This window comes from Schistocerca gregaria, chromosome 8, assembly GCF_023897955.1.
Source record: "Schistocerca gregaria isolate iqSchGreg1 chromosome 8, iqSchGreg1.2, whole genome shotgun sequence".
Classification (NCBI taxonomy): Eukaryota; Metazoa; Arthropoda; class Insecta; order Orthoptera; family Acrididae; genus Schistocerca; species Schistocerca gregaria.
In genome coordinates, this window is record NC_064927.1 from 309,135,794 (window position 1) to 309,158,195 (window position 22,402).

General features: G+C 43.1%; 1 protein-coding gene across 1 annotated transcript in view; it reads right to left on the reverse strand.

Annotated features, from left to right (window-relative positions):
* Positions 1-819: 819 nt before the first annotated feature.
* The window catches only part of LOC126284317 (serine/arginine repetitive matrix protein 1-like), a 385,100-nt gene continuing 363,517 nt past the window's right edge, over positions 820-22,402 (reverse strand). Inside the window, 3 exon segments of the mRNA XM_049983154.1 lie at positions 820-4,846; positions 16,108-16,475; positions 20,287-20,674. Coding sequence (XP_049839111.1) covers positions 4,388-4,846; positions 16,108-16,475; positions 20,287-20,674 — 1,215 coding nt within the window. The 3' untranslated portion in view covers positions 820-4,387.

A 22,402-nucleotide genomic window follows, 5' to 3' on the forward strand; every position in this document is an offset into this window, starting at 1 on the left:
TCATGTGAAACTGGTTACTACTGTACATTCTAAATAACATATCTTTTCTGGCTGTTTCACAGCAGAAATTCATCATACAGTGTTCGAAGTTATAGTTCCCTATCATGAGACTTACATAGGGTATTCCTGAATAGAACGAATTTGAACATGTATACTCACTTTGGTTTGTGGTGGGCATTTTAAATAAAAAAAAAACAAGTAATGGTAAAACAAATATAAACTAATATTGAAAGCAGCAATGTTTATGTTGTTGTGTTAATGAAGTGACTTCATGTTAATGTCACTTTCTTGGGCAAATGACTTAAAAGATAATCTCTTGGACTAAACTGTTTCAGCTCAGACATAAATATGGTGGGAAAAGTAGTCAATTCTTTCAAAATTAAAAAAAAAAACGTTGTTAATCCAAAACAAGCTATGTTTGATGAAGGCTTGCTATGTTTCAGGACAATACATGTGTGGTTTACTAAACAAAGTATACGATGCTATGAAAGCTATCAAACTTGCTTTCTTTTTTGTGTGTGTCTGTCGATGACTCAACACTTCTGCTTTTTGGTGAGTGGTCTCCTTTATTCCTAAAGTATTTATATTGTACCAGAACGTCTCTACTAAAGTATATGTTACATATATCATGAAATAGGACTGATATTTCTGCAAGTGCCAGTGAATTACAAGATATCATAACTGTTCCGTAAGTTGATGTATTTGCAGCCCTACTGAGTGGTTTTCAGACTGTTTCTAGACTATTACTCTATGTAGAATTTCATTACAAACACAGACGATAGAACTGAAAGAGAATTAGGGTAGTGCCCAGACAGCTTAGTAAAATGTTTTTGAAGTTTTCTTTTGCCACAGTATATTTTGGGTCAAAATGATCTGCAATTTGTGACACACAGGATGACTGTTCAGCTGATATATTTTTTTTTTTTAATATGAGAGAGGTTCATAAGGGATCATAGGTGCTTGGTATGACATGAGTCAAAGAAGTATCTCTTCAAATTTTCATACAACTACTTATATATTATTGAAAGAATGTGGAAAGAGTAAAAGCTACAATATCCTTATTAAAAACTTTTAAAAATTTGAGAATTTGTTTCTAAGCTTCACTGGCTATTTCACAATGTTCAAGAAAGAACAAATTTCAAAGAAAAAGTAATTACTAAATAAAAAATTATAATTCATTACATATAACAAAAAAACTTTTAATGGCTAAGTGAGGTTCCAAGTTAATGTAATTTTAAAAAGTGAGCAATATAGGAAGTTTCAATTTCCTTCAGATGAAACATATTTACATTAGTCTTAAGCCATAGTTATTTGGTTACAGTTTGATTAAGTGGTCCTTCTCTATTTTACTCATACATAAAACAGAAAAGCATTTGACTTATGAATGAAATGACTTCAGTCAATATTTAAACTTGTTGATTACTTCCATAAGATGAAAGAGGTTGCTACTATGTACATATTACAGCAATGTGATGGTTGTGCGATTATAATACATAGGTGCGGGTGAAAATACTGGATAACATGTTCTACATCATGCGTAGAAATGTTACAATATTTTGCATCCATTGCTGGAGTGTATGTTGAAACAGGAAGAAGAAGGAATATACAATATGACATAGTCATTAAAATACAATCATAAAAACATAACAGTTTTCTGCTATACTGTAGTTTACTTTAGGTTCCATTAGCTTTCATATAGTTTTAAAAGTAAGTACTGCATTCTACTGCCACAAGGGAAGAAAAGATTAATGCTGATGTACTTCCACATTGTGGGCTTAAGTCACCCAAAATTATCCTTATCAGTTCTTGTTCCACCACCAAACTGACTTGTGAATGCCCAGATGACACCAACTTAATGAAGTGTGTACATTAACACAATCACAAAAATTGTGTCCTTTACTTTCCTTTCTTTTATTGTGTGTTTGCCTTTGTAGTGCTGTGCTCAATGAAAAATGTAATTCACGTTGAAACATACATTCACTGTGGTGAATGCAAACTGTATGGCTTTTGAAATACTTTATTGTACATTTAAACAGTTTGTCTTATAGTGGGACTCCTGGTTTAGTATGTATTTTCTGCAACATAAAACAAGTACAATCCACTCATAAATGCATATTCCTAAAAAGTCAAATTTATAGTTGGTATAGTATGTTCTGCATGGATAAATATGTTCTTTCATCAATACAATAAGACAACTATCTTATCAGTAGTACTGTAATGTTCTGTTTAGATCTGTGATTGTGACTTTGTAGGGATACTGTAAGAAGGAAGCTGAAGGACGAGGAACAATGAAACAAAATAGTTGATATACATATGCATGATACAATGAACAATAAGTATTTCAATGGTTCTGATATTGACAGAAAATATCTTACAAACCAATTCACAAATTATGTGTATATGTTCAAAGTTGATAGGCAAGTTGACTGTATTGTATTGATGACATTTTTACACTGCCTTATAGTGTTAACTGAATTCAGACTTTCAGTCCAGCAAAACTTTGTCATGAACCTTGAAGCCTGAAACAATGTGATGTAAAGAAACAAGTGACAAAGGCTCTGTCATGACTGATGACCTTTTTTGGGAGATAGTCATGAACATTTAATTATCATTTCAGAAAATGATAATTGTTTGTTTGCAGTATATCCTCCCAGTCCTGTTACATACTGAAATCACTGCACTACAGTACCGTAGCACATCACCAGAACATGTGTCAGATCACAATGGTGCGGTCCATCTTCACTTTGTCAGTAGGCTACACCATTTTGTTTTGGGTACTTTACCAGTGTGCTTCAGTATTTTGCAACAATGATTTCATTGTGTACCAGGACCGCAGACTTGTACCTGAAAAGAAGGAAGAAATACACTACCTAAATTTATTTTTGCCATGTGTCAGTTAAAACATTATGAATAAATCTGGTATTCACGTGGTGTGTGTTGCCACAGCATTTTATTCATTCTTATCTGTTGCAAACCATAGCATAACTGGATCATGAGATTGATAAGGAGTTTCTGACACACCAGTTGTCCAAATGTGTAATTAAATTTATTTGGAGGCATGTGTTTCTGAAAGACACAATCCCATCAAGAAGCAAACTCTATTAGTGCCAACAGTAATTATGAACACTACACAATGATATGATAATACATAATACATAATACATAATAGTTTTACATGTGTGGCAGTTAATGTCTGCCATTTGTTTACTTTTGATTATGCCTAATGGCGTAGAGGAATGTGGGATAAAGTGGCCTGCATGGAAAAATAGCCCAATGCAAATTTTTTCCCACGAAAAGTGCTGCTGCCTGCTGAGAACTGGTCAGACAAGATGTAACATACATCTTCAGTTTGACAGAGGAAGCTTGTCCTACTATTTTTGAATAAAATTTTTTCTAATTTTCAGTTGTCTGATATAAGGTAAGTCATTTATGTTGTTATTGTTATCTCATTTATATGTTGAATAATATTTTTTTTACAATATGAGTGATTTGGGCTACAAATAAGGTTCTTTGTTGCTTCTTTCAGTGTGATGGTTTGCTATGTGAAAAACTACTGCTGACAAGGTGACTGATCGGGAAGAGTGACCACGCTACTTGGAAAGAGTGTTCAAGGTTTCTACTCCAATAACAGTTACTTCCACATATCAAAAACAATACTGCAGATGAGATTGGCTTTTACACTCTTTTATATACAAAGCTGTCATCCATCATTCAATCCCTCTAAACGATTTTGAGTTAATTAATGTATAATAATTAAAACTGCCTCTGTTCTGTTATATTTGGCGTAATATAAAGACGACTGAAAACGGTCTGCTGCAGGTGCTTGGTATTATTTCTGATATTAGGGCATCTAATTGTCTAGCAAATACGACCGGAATTCAGAACAATGACTGTGGCATCCTGTTCCGATGGCAAATTACCTGCTTCGGTAGAGGAACATGGACAATATGTAAGCCTTCAGAAAAATGGATATGGTTCCTATATATTTTTTTCCATTTTCACATAAAAATACGTGGTGTGCTATAACACATTCCTTTAGAATCGCCACCATACGTCACGTTTTTCTAGTGCTTGATAGTGGGATCGTGTGTTGTTGAAATATGTTGTGTTTTTAAATTAAATATATGACACATTTGAGCACTGGTGCGTCTTAATTTACGTTTGTCTTCCGTTCTTCGACAGAGCTCTATTGTGCCAGCCTTTACGATGGGCAAATTTAGTGATCATCACTATATATAAGATCGTATCCTCACGCAAGGACGGGAAATATTCATCAGCATTAATTTTTACCCCCTGGTAGCTGAGTAAACAGCGCGGAACGCCGCATCTCGTTTTTGTATTTCGCTTCACGGCGCACGTTGTCGGCGGCGACGAAAGAGCGGGGGGCTTAGTCCACGACTTGGACGGTGGCGTAGGCGCTGAAGGTGACCTTCTTGGGCTCGGCGCGGCAGTCGGGGCGGCGCGCCTTCTTGATGACGGACTTGAGGCGGTGTCCGCCGGCGCCGGCCAGCAAGTTCTCCGCCGACCGGAAGACGTCGGGCGTGCTGCGCCGGCGCGCCGCCGTGCCGTACAGCGAGCACTGCTGGTGCTGGGGGTGGCCGCCCCCGCCGCCGCCGCCCCCCACGGCGTCGCGCAGCCGCTGCGACAGGCCTCCCAGGAACCTGGCCGCCTCGGCGTAGCGGCTGCTGGCGGCTGCGGCGGCCGCGGCGCGCCTCGGCCTCGGCGGAGACTTGCTGCGGCTGCGCGGCTGCGCATGCGCCTGCGGCTGGGCGCACCACGCGCCCCCGCGCACCACCGTGTACTGCGGCCACGCGCTGCTGGGAGACACCAGCTGCCCGCGCAGCACCTGCCCACACACACATCGAGAGGCCGTCACTCCACTGTGCAACCGGTACTGGAACACTTCTGCTCTGACGTGTAGTACGAGTTAAACAACTGAAGGGTCGCGTTTTTGAAATTCTGCCATTTCCGTCAGTCCGACGCAGAAGTGTGAAATTCGGCTACATGTATAATTGTCTTAACCATAACTGTGGTTCGGTAGTTTTAGTACACTACATAAATGACGCAGTTAACGGTAGGATTACCGTAAGTGTTGGTAGCATTGGTAGGGGTTCAAAAAGTAGTTCAAATGGCTCTAAGCACTATGGGACTTAACAACTGAGGTCATCAGTCCCCTAGACTTAGAATTAATTAAACCTAACTAACCTAAGGACATCACACACTTCCATGACCGAGGCAGGATTCGAACATGCGACCGTAACAGCAGCGCGGTTCCAGACTGAAGGGCCTACAACCGCTCGGCCATAGCGGCCGGCTATTGGTAAGGGAAGAGAAAAAAATCAGTGTGTGAGAGAGAAACTGAAAGTCCATGACTTCGCTTTGTCTTTTGTTTCTTTTGCAAACACACTTCGTTCATCATTAGTCCACTGTATATTTTATGCCCTTGCAGAACAAAAATTGCATTTGCATTTTATAAGTAATGAAAATTAGTTAATTGCGTCAATTCTGCGTTTTTATGTAATCAGAGCAATTGCTTTGCTTTTGATACAAGTACAGCTTCCATGCACACACACACACACACACACACACACACATATATATATATATATATATATATATATATATATATATATATATATATATATATGGTGAGTCACCTAACGTTACCGCTGGATATATTTCGTAAACCACATCAAATACTGACGAATCGATTCCACAGACCGAACGTGAGAAGAGGGGCTAGTGTAATTGGTTAATACAAACCATAAAAAAATGCACGGAAGTATGTTTTTTAACACAAACCTACGTTTTTTTAAATGGAACTCCGTTTGTTTTGTTAGAACACCTGAACATATATATAAATACGTGATCAGTGCCGTTTGTTGCATTGTAAAATGTTAATTACATCCGGAGATATTGTAACCTAAAGTTGACGCTGGAGTACCACTCCTCCGCTGTTCGATCGTGTGTATCGGAGAGCACCGAATTAGGTAGGGATCCAAAGGGAACGGTGATGGACCTTAGGCACAGAAGAGACTGGAACAACACATTACGTCCACATTCTAACACCTTTTTATTGGTCTTTTTCACTGACGCACATGTGCATTACCATGAGGGATGAGGTACATGTACACACGTGGTTTCCGTTTTCAATTAGGGTGTGGAATAGAGTGTGTCCCGACATGTCAGGCCAATAGATGTTCAATGTCGTGGCCATCATTTACTGCACACAATTGCAATCTCTGGCGTAATGAATGTCGTACACGCCGCAGTACATCTGGTGTAATGTCGCCGCAGGCTGCCACAATATGTTGTAGGCACATCACGGTATACATTCTCCTTTAACGTACACCACAGAAAGAAGTCCAGAGGTGTCAGATCAGGAGAACGGGCTGCCTCCACGTCCTATGAAACGCCCGTCGAACGTGTACCTCACCCCTCATGGTAATGTACATGTGCGTCAGTGAAAAAAACCTAAAAGAAGGTGTTAGCATATGGACGTAATGTGCTGTTCCAGTCACTTCTGTACCTAAGGTCCATCACCGTTCCCTTTGAATCCCTCCGTAATTCGGTGCTCTTCGATACACACGATCGAATAGCGGAGGAGTGGTACTCAAGCGTCAACTTTAGGTTACAATATCTCCGGATGTAATTAACATTTTACAATGCAACAAACGTCACTGATTACGTATTTGTCTGTATGTTCAGATGCGCTAACAAAACTAACGGGGTTCCATAAAAAAACGTAGGTTTGTGTTAAAAAACATACTTCCGTGCATTTTTTTATGATTTGTATTAACCAATTACACTAGCCCCTCTCCTCACGTTCGGTCTGTGGAATCGATTCGTCAGTATTTGATGTGGTTTACGAAATATATCCAGCGGTAACGTTAGGTGACTCACCCTGTATATATATATATATATATATATATATATATATATATATATATATATATATATATATATATATATGAGTGTATATGTGCATGGAAGGTGTACTTGTAGCCTCGATCAGATAAGATCGTAACTGCATTACCTGTATGTTAAGTGAGTTGCATACGTACTGGGCGTTATCTCATTTTTATCGCTTTGTATGCATATACGATCAGTGTGCTACTGGATTCCCCTAGAAACTGGAGGCGTTGAATGGTCTAAAAACTGACACTGGATATATAAAGGGCAGTGTAATGGACGGAACTTTTTCTTCCACGCTATCTATACGAAAGATTTCAACGCTGGGCCTTGCTGTTCTGAACTCCGTCGCAGAGGCACCAAAAGCCCGGGTGAAATGTGGGCAAGAGGGAATGCGTCGACCTTCCCATCGTGAGACACATTCACGGTAGTTCTGGGCAGAAGTATGGAGCAATGTGGTGCCAATGGCACATCGCTAATCCACAGCAGACCTCTGGTGCACTTCCGAGCTTTGGTCTTTTCCTACACGGGACAGGTGAAAATGTGTACACCTACCGTGCCTCGAACCCGGGATCTCCTGCTTGCATGGCAGACGTCTGTAAGCAGTTAAAATGGTCTGGATTCCGTTGTAATTTCATTAAAGAGAAATGTTGTACGCACCTTTGATCCAAATTTCTACATCGCAATGGGAGCAATTACGGAGTTTTGAAAAAGTGGTCCTTTGATTATATTGACTAGTGTAGTTTGAAACGCAGTATAATATTGTGCAATGTTGCTACGGGATTCTCAGACGGGCGCATCTGAGTGTTTTGAGCAACACATGCAGAAAAATTGAACAAACCTTACTTACATCAACATGCCATTGGCAGAAGCACTACAAGATAACTTTTGTTTGACCCTGCCTTTATGGTATTATTTATTTACGCTATTGACAGTTCTACATATAAGTATATAGATACAAACTCCGTAGGTAGCATATTATTTCATTTATTGAGTATCTCCGTTCGTCATACGACAGCATCCTCATATGTTTGTAGCAACAAGTGTGATTTGTTAACCACAAACACTCGACTTAAAGAAACGCTTAACTCAGCCACCAACTGCAAAATTAACATTGACGTGCGACTCTACTTTTATCCATTTTCTGATGAGAAAATTCTATGGTAAGATAATAGCTGTTGTCGATGTGTTGGTTTCCGCGCTGTTAATGAATATTAGGAAACGAGATCGTATTTAAACTGAAAGGACAAAAGTTCCGAAATAGTTTTCATCTCGCAAGAGGAAATATTTATATAAGATGGAAAAATGTCTTGAATGGGAGTTATGGGGTGGTTTTCTGGTTACCGTGAGGTAGCCTTAAAAGCGGTAGTCACTTTTTGCATATACAGGGTGTTTATAAATGAATATCAGGGTTTTAACGCTTTATAATATTTATTACATTAAACTTACAGTTATAAATGATATGTCAAATGAAAGAGAAACTCAAACAGTTTTACCAGTAACCTTATAAACGTTCAATGTGAAAACCATTTGCCACACGGCACACATCAAGTCTATAGCCGAGTTCTTTCCAAACGTTGATAAGTGTGTCTTCAGTGATTGTAGCAACAGCTGCTTCAATCCGGTTTCTTAATTCAGGTAGGTCTGCTGGTAGCAGAGGTACGTACACACGATCCTTGACGAAGCCCCAAAGAAAAAATCGCATGGTGTTAGGTCGCGTGAACATGGAGGTCATGCAAAGCAAGGCCTGTCACTGGTCCCCTTTGCGGCCTATCCAGCGCTCGGCTATAGACTTGATGTGTGCCGCGTGACAAATGGTGCTCACATCGAACATTTATAAGGTTCTTGGTAAATTTGTTTGAGTTGCTCCTTCATTTGACATATCATTTATAGCTGTAAGTTTAATGTAATAAATATTATAAAGCGTTAAAACCACGATATTCATTTATAAACATCCTGTATATTGACATCTTTGATATTTGAGAATCCAGCCGGATGTTCGCGTCGTACTCGCACGATATTTCAACAGCGTACCTCGCTGTCTTCTTCAGGTGCAGATCGGGTCTGACACATCTCAAATGACAACCACAACCGTTGAGGACGGCCAAAACGGGCGCCGACGGCAGTCGGAACATCCGCGACTGGAGGGGTCCGTTGAAGCCGAGTCTGGCGGGCGCGGACCACAGATGGAACACTCGACTCGGCGCGGACCGATTAGGGAACGCCCAGCTCCTCCCAGGCATAAATACTGGACTCGATCGACTCAAGGACCAGTCTCAGGTAGCACCTGAAGAAGACAGCCAGGCACGCTGTTGAAATATCGTGCGAGTACGACGCGAACATCCGGCTGGATTCCCGAATATCCAAGGTGTCAACAGATCGCCGGGAAAGCATGAAGAATTACATCCTGTATATTCGTTATTTACATGGCAACATTTGTGGACAAGCCGGCAACGGCCAGGTTAGTTCTCTTCGGCCTTCGGTTGACAAATAAAAGGCATACATAGTAAATTTTTGTGATGATATAACGCATGACAAGATGATTGTTTTGGTTTTTTTTTCGCTCAGGAAGAGGTTGGTGGGTGTTCCTGATTGTTGTATGGTATAACATTTGAACGAGAAAGGTGTTGAAGAGGACGTTATGAAAGAAGTTTATGTGATTGTGTATGGAGGAAGGAACTGATAGTCGGGAAATATAAATTACGAGATTTCTGGATTAGTCAGATAGAAGAGGGAGGATTGGAGCCTTTATTAGGGAGGAGACACTTTATGTAGCCTGTTATTGGTATAAGAGGTACAACTCAGGGACTATCCTACAGTCTGTGAGAAGTAAGGGGTTAAAGAAAGTTACTTCAGGAGAGGGTATAGACTACAGAGTGATCTTAGACGAAAGGAAAATGTGATATGCTGGTATACGAGTGACAGCGTGTCAGGAATCTCAAAGATAGGGGAGGGGAGATACAATATAGTGTTAACGAGGGTATAACTGATAAATTTTGGGAGCAACGAAGGTTCATGTAAAAATTCCATAAGTGAGGATGAGGAAGTTTATCTTTATTTTGTCTCGTTTGGTAAAAGATAATATAGCTGGAGCGTGAGGCTTCATGCAACAGTATTGCTTTAACAAGATTTTCTTAGATTGTAGAAGAATTACGTTTGCTCCGACCGACTTTCGAGCAGTGAGGTAAGAACGGTAGCTGAAGGCAGCGAAAGGACAATTTCCTTTCGAAAGCGAACTGGCGACAGTCGACGAGACTGGCCACGATGACACAACGTCCGCTCGACGGTCCTGTGGCGCCACCGTCGTTCCGCCCGCAGCTCAGTGCTACGAAGGGCCGCAGCTCTCGCATTAATGAAAAGACTTTCTCCTCTGCCGGGAGGGCGGGCCCCGCTCCACGCCCTGTGGCTAACGACTGCCCCCGCAGCCAGATTACGGGGCCGTCGCCGCGAGGAACTGCTCGGGGCAGATCTTTCGTCTGTTAGCGTAACAGGCTTGCGGAAGAACCATTTAACAGACAGAGCGTCTTCTGTGAACGCCGCGACGGCTTTAAAATGAAGTTATTCGCAAATACTGTGAGCTTAATCATTACACTAGTACACTCTTTAATTTCGCTTACTAACTTCTCAGCGAGCTGATCTCGATATTCACCATTAAAAATACCTGAACCGATAATACTTCTCAGTTCTTGTGTCAGGCTGTGTGTTTTCTCGAAACTCCATTCACAAAGACCTGGACCGAAAATACTTCTCAGTTTTTTACATCTACATCTACATGATTACTCTGCAAATTCACATTTAAGTGCTTGGCAGAGGGTTCATCGAACCACAATCATACTATATCTCTACCATTCCACGCCCGAACAGCGCGCGGGAAAAACGAACACCTAAATCTTTCTGTTCGAGTTCTTATTTCTCTTATTTTATTTTGATGATCATTCCTACCTATGTAGGTTGGGATCAACAAAATATTTTCGCATTCGGAAGAGAAAGTTGGTGACTGAAATTTCGTAAATAGATCTCGCCGCGACGAAAAACATCTTTGCTTTAATCCCAACTCGCGTATCATACTTGCCACACTCTCTCCATTATTACGTGATAATACAAAACGAGCTGCCCTTTTTTGCTCCCTTTCGATGACTTCCGTCAATCCCACCTGGTAAGGATACCACACTGCGCAGCAATATTCTAACAGAGGACGAACGAGTGTAGTGTAAGCTGTCTCTTTAGTGGATCTTCTAAGTGTCCTGCCAATGAAACGCAACCTTTGGCTCGCCTTCCCCACAATATTATCTATGTGGTCTTTCCAACTGAAGTTTTCGTAATTTTAACACCCAGGTACTTAGTTGAATTGACAGCCTTTAGAATTGTACTATTTATCGAGTAATCGAACTCCAACGGATTTCTTTTGGAACTCATGTGGATCACCTCACACTTTTCGTTATTTAGCGTCAACTGACACCTGCCACACAATACAGCAATCTTTTCTAAATCGCTTTGCAACTGATAATGGTCTTCGGATGACCTTACTAGACGGTAAATTACAGCATCATCTGCGAACAACCTAAGAGAATGCTCAGATTATCAGGTAGAGTGTTTTCTAAATTATACACGTTTCCATCGTTGTTTAGTTTTTGAAATGTACTCGTATTTGCGAATGTTGACAACCATATGATGGACGATGGCATGACAACAATGAATATTTGTACCGGACCGGGATTCGAACTCGGATTTCCCGCATATGGTCAGCGGCCATTACCATTAGGGTGTCCGAGCACGCTTCAGGGCCAGACGAAAATGTCAATGTCGTCAAGCATGCATGTACAACATGCACTCGTAAGTGCATTATGTATACCAGCGGGAAAATGATCCTATCAGAGCACAAAAAATATCAATATGTTCCTTTTTATCCAAAAATAAAAATAAAAAATAAAAAAACTGTCACTCATTCAGTCCAATTAACTGTCATTATCTATAAGTGTCTCTCTAACTGTCACTGTCTGCTGTTTTACAGCCACAGCCCTCTATGTTCTATTCTACTACTGCAGTCTCCATTTTGTTGTCCCTTGCTGCTGTCTCATTTCTTCCTGCTGCTGTTGCCTCTTCTCACTGTCACCATCTCTCTCTTCCTTGTTGTCATTGTCATATACTCTGTCTCTCATTATCGCTGGCTCTCATCCACTCCCATTTTCTTTTTAAGCTACTCCCCCACCACCTTCCTGGCCCCGCTCAGGCACTGTCTCCTTCACTTTTCTTCTACTCTCCTAGCACTATTTTGTTAGAGTCAACTGAGTTCCATTGCTGCTCCGTTCCTGTATTTCTCTCACACTGCTGTTGTCTCCTTCGCTCTTTCTACAATACAACTGCTACCTACTATCTTCCTGCATTTCTTACTTTTCCGTCTGTTTGCCACTGCCACGGTCTCCTTCTCTCCCAGTGTAAAAAAGTGTAACTATGTTCGTATGTCAAAATTTTTGGAAACATTTTTAAATGTGACGAAGATTGTAGAATGAGGCAGCTGGTACCCCACATTTAATGAGAGTGTTTTAAATAAACAGGAACATATTCACGTTTTTTGTGCTCCGACAGGAGCATTTTCTCGCTAGTTCTTTTCTTTCCCATGTTTCAGCAGGACATGTAACTCATGTGAAAAAAAGTGTAATGGTCAGTAGAGTTTAGATAGTTTATTTACGTTAAACTGAAATAACGCAAAACTAATTTTACACCTCAGACCAGATTTTAATTTGCAAAAAATTTTTCCTTTTGCTTTAGTAATAAAATACGGGATTAGCAATAATATCGGAGACATTTAACAGCACATTTATCCGTGCTGCGGCACTTTATAAGCGACGGTCTCGCCTCACAACCTATTTTGCGTGCGAATTTTTCGTGTACAAGTAGGGCAATTCTGATCACGTGTATTTCGTACACGGATGAAGATACAAGGAGAATTTTCAGAACTGTTCGAGATTGGGATCATGTGAATATATAGTAAAAATTACAGCCATTTGCTGTGCGTAGACGTCTTCGACTCCTCGGCTGTGGTTTGGTCCACTATTAGCGGAAATATAGTAAAAAATCTTTTTGAAGGGTGTTCTGAGGAACCGCCCATTAACTAATGGTGCCTCCATAAGTTCCATCAAGCCAAACGTACACCACGTTAACTACAAAAAGAATCAACCGATCTGTTCCATTTGCATAAGTAGCAGGAAGTGTGTAAAATTCATATTTTGAGGCTGTACTGTCCGCTAGTGATACTAAAGCGATCCTTCTGATCGGTATACACATGCGCTCTAACCGAAAGGCTATCTAAAACAACTGATCCTACCTTTGTATCGCCGACAGAATCTGAAATATGAGCACAGGAATATCCTGTTTACATGCGTGGCGTTTTGGAATACATTCGGTATGCATGCTGTGGCACGCGTATAGATTCCCGTGCAGCGAAAGCATTTTAATTGAAAGTCGCTTGCCCACTACAAGCGCATAAATACGATATTGCAGTGCCTGTGTTGTCCGGAAGTACGATGTTATGTTCTTTCGGACATGAATGCATTGAACAAGACGGGCGCTGTAATAACGTATTGAATGCAATATTTTCACCGAAGTTAAGGTCAGTACCGAAGTCATGTTCAGACCATTAGTAAGTACATCTACATCTACTTGATTACTCTCTGCTATTCACAATAAAGTGCCTGGCAGAGGGTTCAATGAGCCACCTTCAAGCTATCTCTCTACCGTTCCACTCTCGAACGGCACGCGGGAAAACGAGCACTTAATATTTTTCTGTGTGAGCTCTGATTTCTATTATTTTATCGTGATGATCATTTCTCCTCATGTAGGTGGGTGACAACAGAATGTTTTCGCAATCGGAGGAGAAAATTGGTGATTGAAATTTCAGGATAAGATTCCGTCGCAACGAAAAACGCCTTCGTTTTAATGATTGCCACTCCAATTCACGTATCATGTTTGTAAAACTATCTCCCCTATTTCGCAATAATACAAAACGAGCTGCGCTTCTTCGTGCTTTTTCGATGTCATCCGTCAGTCCCACCTGATGCGGATCCCACACCGCACAGCAGTGCTCCAGAATAGGACGGACAAGCGTGGTGTAAGCTGTCTCTTTAGTAGACCTGTTGCACTTTGTAATTGTTCATCCAATGAATCGCAGTCTTTGGTTTGCTCTACCCACAATATTATCTATGTGATCGTTCCAATTTCGGTTATTTGTAATTGTAATCTTTAAGTATTTAGTTGAATTTACAGCCTTCATACTTGTGTGACTTATCGCGTAATCGAAATTTAGCTGATTTCTTTTAGTACTCCTGTGAATAATTTCACGCCGGCCGGTGTGGCCGTGCGGTTCTAGGCGCTACAGTCTGGAGCCGGGCGACCGCTACAATCGCAGGTTCGAATCCTGCCTCGGGCATGGATGTGTGCGATGTCCTTAGGTTAGTTAGGTTGAATTAGTTCTAAGTTATAGGCGACTGATGACGTCAAAAGTTAAGTCGCACAGTGCTCAGAGCCAATAATTTCACACTTTTCATTATTAGGGGTCAATTGCCACTTTTCGCACCATACATATATCTTACCTAAATCTTTTTGCAAGTCGTTTTGATCGTCTGATGACTTTACAAGACAGTAAATGACAGCATCATCTGCAAACAACCTAAGACGGCTACTCAGACTGTCTCCTATGTCGTTAATATAGATCAGGAACAATAGAGCGCCTATAACACTTCCTTGCGCAACACCGGATAGTACTTCTGTTCTACTCGATCACTTTCCGTCTATTACTACGAACTGTGACCTGTCTGACAGGAACTCAAAAATCCAGTCTCACAACTGAGGCGATACTCCGTAGGCACGCAGTTTCGTTAGAAGACGCTTGTGAGGAACGGTGTAGAAAGCCTTCTGGAAATCTAAAAATATGGAATCAATTTAACATCACCTGTCGATAGCACTTATTATTTCATGAGTAGAAAGAGCTAGTTGTGTTTCACAAGAACGATATTTTCTGAAACCGTGCTGACTATGTGTCAATAAATCGTTTTCTTCGAGGTACTTCATAACGTTCGAATACAATATATGTTCCAAAACCTACTGCAATTCGACGTTAGTGACATAGGCCTTTAATTCAGCGGATTACTCCTGCTTCCCTTCTTGGGTATTATTGTAACTTGAGAAATTTTCCCAGTCTTTAGGTACGGATCTTTCTGTGAGCGAGTGATTGTATATAATTGCTAAATATGGAGTTGTTTTATCAGCATACTCTGAGAGGAACCTGACTGGTACACAATCTGGACCGGAGGCCTTGGCTTTAATAAATGATTTAAGCTGTTTCGTTACACCGAGGATATCTACATCTATGTTTCTTATCTTGGCACTTGTTCTTGTTTGGAATTCAGGAATATTTACTTCGTCTTCTTTAGTGAAGGAGTTTCAGAAAACCATGTTTAATAACTCTGCTTTAGTGGCACTGTCGTTAATGACTTCACCGTTGTTATCGCGCAGTGAAGGTATTGATTGCGTCTTGCCACCGGTGTGCTTTATGTACGACCAGAATCTCTCTGGGTTTTCTGCCAGATTTCGGGACAGAATTTCGTTGTGAAAATTATTAAAGGCATCGTGCATTGAAGTACGCGCCATATTTCGAACTTCTGTAAAACTTTGCAATCTCTGGGATTTTGCGTTCTTTTAAATTTTGCATGCTTTTTTCGTTGCTTCTGCAACAACTGTATCACCCGCTTTGTGTACCGTGGGGGATCTGTACCATCACTTATTAATTCATGTGGTATATATCTCTCAATTGTTGTCAATACTATGTCTGTGAAAACATTCCAAAAATTTTCTACTTTTACATGATCAGATCGGGAGTGATGATTGTCTCTTAAAAAGGCGTTAAGAGCATTTATATCAGCTTTTTTTTTTTAAATAGATATACTTTGCGTTTCTTTTTGATGGTTGTAGGTGTTATGGTATCCAGCCTAGCAGCAACTCTCTTGTGGTCGCTAATCCCTGTATTCGTGACAATACCAGTATTTGTCCAGGATTATTTGTTGCTAAAAGGTCAAGTATGCTTTCGCAACCAGTAAATGAAGTGAAATAAAGAATACCGGAACACGTTGTTAACTCACGTATTGGCTCGAATCACATTATCAGGAAGCGAAGGAATGAGACTAGACTCAGACTGCTCACCTTGTTGCGATCCCCCTTGGAGCCGCCTGAGGGTGGGTGCTGCTGCTGCGCAGACGGCGACGGCGGCGGGGGCGGTGCGGGCGCCTTGTGGCTCTTGCGCGCGAAGCGGCGGCGCTCGGGCCGCTGCGGGGGCGGCGGGGGGCTGGGTGGCGGCCGGGGGCTCCACACTTTGCGCAGCTCTGCTGCCTCCAGCTGGTCGGAGCGCGGGCCCAACACCAGGATGGGCCGTTGCTTGCCGGAGGCGGCGGGGACGGCGGGGGACGGCGCCGGCGCTTCCGGCGTGCTCAGGCTGATGATGCTGGACGGACCACAGGCCGCCGACGGGCCGCCGCGGCCGGGCGCCGGCTGCGACTCCTGCAGCGGCGTGTCTGCGGGAGGACTCACAGTGCTGACAGCTGTTCACACCCCACGACATTCGAAAGAAACAATATTTCCGTCGTTAACGGTAATCACATGGTGGAGAGAACCTTCTCCTAGAAATCTGTTGGATCAGTTTTGGATAATAAACAACCAAATAACCGATTTCAGACACCATGAGCTATCTCAAGATTTACAGTGAAGTAGCTGTGAGCTTTGATAAGAGAGTCGAGGTATCGTACAATGCGGACTTCCACCATCGGTATGTACATCCTTGATTTGTTCAAAATGTTCAAATGTGTGTGAATTCCTAAAGGACCAAACTCCTGAGGTCATCGGTCCCTAGACTTACACACTACTTAAACTAACTTATGCTAAGAACAACACACACACCCATGCCCGATGGAGGTCTCGTCATGGTGCCTCAAACCGCACGGCCACTCCGCGCGGCTATCACTTTTTTTTTATGAGCTTTAGGCCGTGGTCCTCGGCAAATTTCTCTGCCTAATGTTTCGTCTTCCAACACTAGACATCACTAGAGGTTATAAGGACTGTGGAGTTTCAAACATAAAAGAGCTCAGATGGCCTAACTCTTTATACACTATCTGATCAAATATAGCGGGGCACCATTAAGTATGCGAAACTGACCCTGCACGGCATGAGAGGCAGTATTGTGCTGTTGATGGAGAAGTGGTAACAGCAGAAAAGATCGATCAGGAGAGCTCAATGAGTTTGACAGTGGACTAATCATTGGATGTCACCTGGCCCGCATCTCGTGGTCGTGCGGTGGCGTTCTCGTTCCCACGCCCGGGTTCCCGGGTTCGATTCCCGGCGGGGTCAGGGATTTTCTCTGCCTCGTGATGGTTGGGTGTTGTGTGATGTCCTTAGGTTAATTAGGTTTAAGTAGTTCTATGTTCTAGGGGACTGATGACCTAAGATGTTGAGTCTCATAGTGCTCAGAGCCATTTGAACCATTTGGATGTCATCTGAGTGGAAATTTCAGTTGTCCATTGGGGACATTTCAATCTCTCTACGGCTGCACAATTCACCTGCTGGTGGTGTGATAGTGTAGTGGAAGCGCTAACAAATAATGACAGATGAACCAACACTAGGCAGACCTCATGAACTGACGGTCAGGCAGCGTCGAACAATTTGGTAGGAGGTTACATAAATAGCGTGAAATTAGCTGGAGGTGTGAACGGCGAATTCCAAAATGATAGCAGCAATCCAACTAGCAGAACTCAGAAATTAAAAAATAATCCGGTAAAATGGTCGACCAGCTTCTCAAGAGTAATCAGTGCTAGTCGAAGCTTGGGGCAGTGTAAAAAGCGACACCGTTGGGCTGTGGATGATTGGAAAGAGTGATTTGGAGTAATGGATCGTGCCTTGCCGCAGTGGTAACAGCGATTCCCGTCAGATCACCGAAGTTAAGCGCTGTCTGGCTGGGCTAGCACTTGGATGGGTGACCATCCTGTCTGCCGAGTGCTGTTGGCAAGCAGGGTGCACTCAGCCCTTTTGAGGCAAACTGAGGAGTTAGTTGATTGAGAAGTAGCGGCTCCGGTCTCGGAAACTGACATACGGCCGAAAGAGCCATATACGCAACCAGTGACGCCTGTTGGCTGAGGATGACACTGCTGCCGGTAAGTACCTTTGGACCTTCATGGCCTGTTCCAGAGGAGTTTAGATAAGTTTTTAACCGTGCTACAGCCAGTGACAGTTCGTTTTTCATCTGTTCCTCTATTGCACGCCGTACACAATGCTTTGGAACTCAAGGGTGATTCCTTCTGCTGATTTCATGTGACTTTTTACAACCACTTTCTCAATGCTCGACGATCCCTCGCCGTTAGTATATGAGTCCTGCCTGGTCTTGGTTTAGCTATGGTTGTTCCTTCACGTTTCCGCTTCACTATTACATCACAAAAAATCTACTTCGGCAGCTTTAGAAGGGGTGAAATGTGCCTGATAGATTTGTTAATCAACTGACATCCAATGACCAGTACACATTCGTAGTATTACCTGTCTTGTCGACCTATTCAGCTGTTACCATTTCTCTACTGACAACAGAGTACTCCCCATCTCAGTTGATGATGGGTCTTCCGGGCTCCTTTTTTACTGGCGGGTCCGCCTGTCTTGACATCTCCTGGTCAGTCCGCATTACATAGCGGTGTCGGGAGACTTTTGATCAGACAGTGAACATCTCGATAGAGGACAGACTCATATCGACATCCGTGATAACGAAGTCTTTGACTCCTGTTTATGGAATTGAAAGCGCCAGCACAGAGCGGCCTCAAGAGCTGTAGCAAATAAAGCAAGCCCTTTAAATATAGCTGATGGATTCAGTCATTTAAAAAAATTAGTAACTGCTGGCGTCTGCCGATTATCTGAAGATGGAAATACCATGACTACTGTGGAGAGGGACAGTGAATCATGAGCGGTGACTAGAAAACTGGATGCATGGTACGACTAGTTCGATACAGTTCCCCACAGTCGTTTAATGAACAAAGTAAGAGCGTATGAACTATCAGATCAATTGTGTGATTTTACTGAAGAGTACCTACATAAAAGAACGCAGCATGTCATTCTCAATGGAGAGAATTCTTCCGAAGTAAGAGTGATTTCAGGTGTGCCGCAAGGGAGTGTCGTAGGACCGTTGCTATTCACAATATATACAAATGACCTTGTGGATAACATCGGAAGTTCACTAAGGCTTTTTGCGGATGATGCTGTAGTATATCGAGAGGTTGTAACAATGGAATATTGTACTGAAATGCGGGAGGATCTGCAACGAATAGACTATCAGACCAATTGTGTGATTTTACTGAAGAGTACCTAGATATAAGAACGCAGCATGTCATTCTCAATGAAGAGAAGTCTTCCGAAGTAAGAGTGATTTCAGGTGTGCCGCAAGGGAGTGTCGTAGGACCGTTGCTATTCACTATATATACAAATGACCTTGTGGATAACATCGGAAGTTCACTGAGGCTTTTTGCGGATGATGCTGTAGTATATCGAGAGGTTGTAACAATGGAAACTTGTACTGAAATGCAGGAGGATCTGCAACGAATAGACGCATGGTGCAGGGAATGGCAATTGAATCTCAATGTAGATAAGTGTAATGTGCTGCGAATACACAGAAAAAAGATCCTTTATCACTTATCTACAATATAGCAGGTCAGCAACTCTAAGCAGTTAATTCCATAAATTATCTGGCAGTAGGCATTAGGAGTGATTTAAAATTGGATGATCATATAAGGTTGAAAGTCGGTAAAGCAGATGCCGGACTGAGATTCATTGGAAGAATCCTAAGGAAATGCAATCCGAAAACAAAAGAAATAGGTTACAGTACACTGGTCGTCCACTGCTTGAATGTTGCTCGCCAGTGTGGGATCCGTACCGGACAGGGATGATAGGAAAGGTAGAGAAGATCCAACGGAGAGCAGCGCGCTTCGTTACAGGATCATTTAGTAATCGCGAAAGTGTTACGGAGATAATAGGTAAACTCCAGTGGAAGACTCTGCAGGAGAGACGCTCAGTAGCTCAGTACGTACTTTTGTTGAAGTTTCGAGAACATACCTTCACCGAGGAGTCAAGCAGTACATTGCTCCCTCCTACGTATATCTCGCGAAGGGTCCATGAGGATAAAATAAGAGAGATTAGAGCCCACACAGAGGCATACCGACACTCTTTCTTTCCACGAGCAATATGCGACTGGAATAGAAAGAAGAATCGATAGAGGTACTGAAGGTACCCTCCGCCACACACCGTCAGGTGGCTTGCGGAGTATGGATGTAGATGTAGAATAGGTTTGAGACGTGTACATACCCCTGGCCACCTCTAGGTGCGTGACTCCATCGCCGTCGGTCCTCTGTAGCAGGTTGAACCTGGCGACCACGGCGGGCGCCTCCAGTCGCTTGAAGACCTGCTGTTGCTGGTGAGGGGAGACTCTGGCCGGCTCCACCCTCTGCTGGGACTTGGCGCTGCCCCCGCTGCTGGTGCTGACGCTGCTGCTGCTGGAGATGCCGGAGGACAGGGACACGGCCGCCTGCTTGCCCACCGGCGAGGGAGACGGGGACGAGGAATACGAAGAGGAGGGCGAGGGCGAGGGCTGAGCCATCGACGAGTAGGCCGGCGGCCGGCCCAGCGCCGCGACGCCCTCTTTCCGCCGGTGCGGGTGCCGGTACTGGTCCAGCTTCAGTCTTCTGCTCACCTCCTGCACAGCACGCCGCCACTACACTCACTTCCGCCCGCGGCACTGCCGTCCCACCCACAGAGGTTGTAGGAAGCCCTGGTCTCCTGACCTTCATTGCTTACATGTTCCGCCCTCACAATCATGTTCCGCACATCAAGACGCTTCATTCGAACCCAAACCCGATAAGATAAACTCAATGATGTATTAATTTATGTAAACGATATGCAATTGACAAGTGAGCGCACCGCGGTTGAAGTACTCGAGGCTGGCGTGCACACATACATTCCAGACACGACCGTCACAGAGGCTTTTAGTTCGGGAGAGAGGCCGCACAACGGGACGCCAGGCCCTTCAGAGGACGACCCAGCCCATGTCGGCTGGTGACCGCTTGTAGCGGACTGCGTGGGCCCCAGTGGAAAGGGGGGAACAATCACGTGCTTGGCTTAAAAGCAAATTCCTCTACATTGTGTGGGAGCGGCCAGCCTACGCATTCTTTACATATAGCACGCAGTTTCAGAGATTTTCACAGGGAGACAGCAAACGCCAAACGCCAAAGCTACAAGTTTCCGGATTGGTCGCCTTAAACGAAACGTCATTCTCCCGTTTCAGAAGAGCAATGCTGATTGGCAGACGATGTTTCTGACGCCTTGAGCTGAATGGAAGAGACCGAAAGATATACCCATTCACGTCTGGCGTGAAGAGGCGCCATTACGTTGTCGCTCTTGGAGCGAGAACACGTAAGGAGATCGTGCGCGCTCGTACGTGTACTCGAAAGAGCGGGGAACAAGCCTCTCCTCAGTACTTCACTGGGAGAGCACCTCTGTAGAGAGGAAATCGGAGTGCTACTCTATATTGAGTCCTTGAGATTAAGCGTTGTTCACTGTGTTGGCCGCCACACCTATTGTGCGGTGTGAGCGGACAGAGTTATAGTTAAACGCCTGCGAGCGAATTTTTGAGTGCCATCGCTGTGGGCTGGCAATCTGACCGGTGTACCACGCCAATAGTTAGACTAGGGGCGAATAGGAGTCTGTGACTTCATCAAGGCGTAGGGAGAGTTTGCTTGGTGAAGGTCAATCCAGATAGAAAGAGAGTTATCTTATTTGTCAGCAGCGAGTAGCGCAGACAGCAGTCATCGCACCTTACAGTATCATGCGCTACAGCTATTGCCAGACCCATATTTCCTCCACAACAGTACACTTCACTGCATGTCACATGCGACAGCCTCGACCGTACCTAGCAACATTCTACAGGATAATTATTCAAGTTGAGTAGGCGCGCCTCTTAGCCATTCTGCCAAGGCTTCTTAAACTTTGTATAGAAATTTCATTGGTGAATCCTATCCTTGAGAGGTAACTTCACATTCCGAAAAGAACCAGAATATAACTTGTTCAATACATAACTAAAAGTGCCCTTGTGATTTCTCAGAATTTTGCAAAATAAATAATAACTTTCGTTAGATTCCTGTTTTTCTTACACTAACTAGCACTACTCCAGTACCCAAGTACCCCACTAGTTACGTAAGCAATTTTGTGAATTTTTGTATCATTTCCTTACAGCGGACGACTCCAGAAGATATTTATTGCTGAAAGTTTTTCAGGCATTACTCTTTAGAACGTTAGGAGTGTCTGTCTGACTTCAGTAGTAGTGTGGGGGTGGACATCGCATTTTGCTGGAGCCACAGGATAAAGGGTACATCTCAGGTTAATCCGTTGCACAGAATAACCGATCAACCCCACACCTCACAAGGTA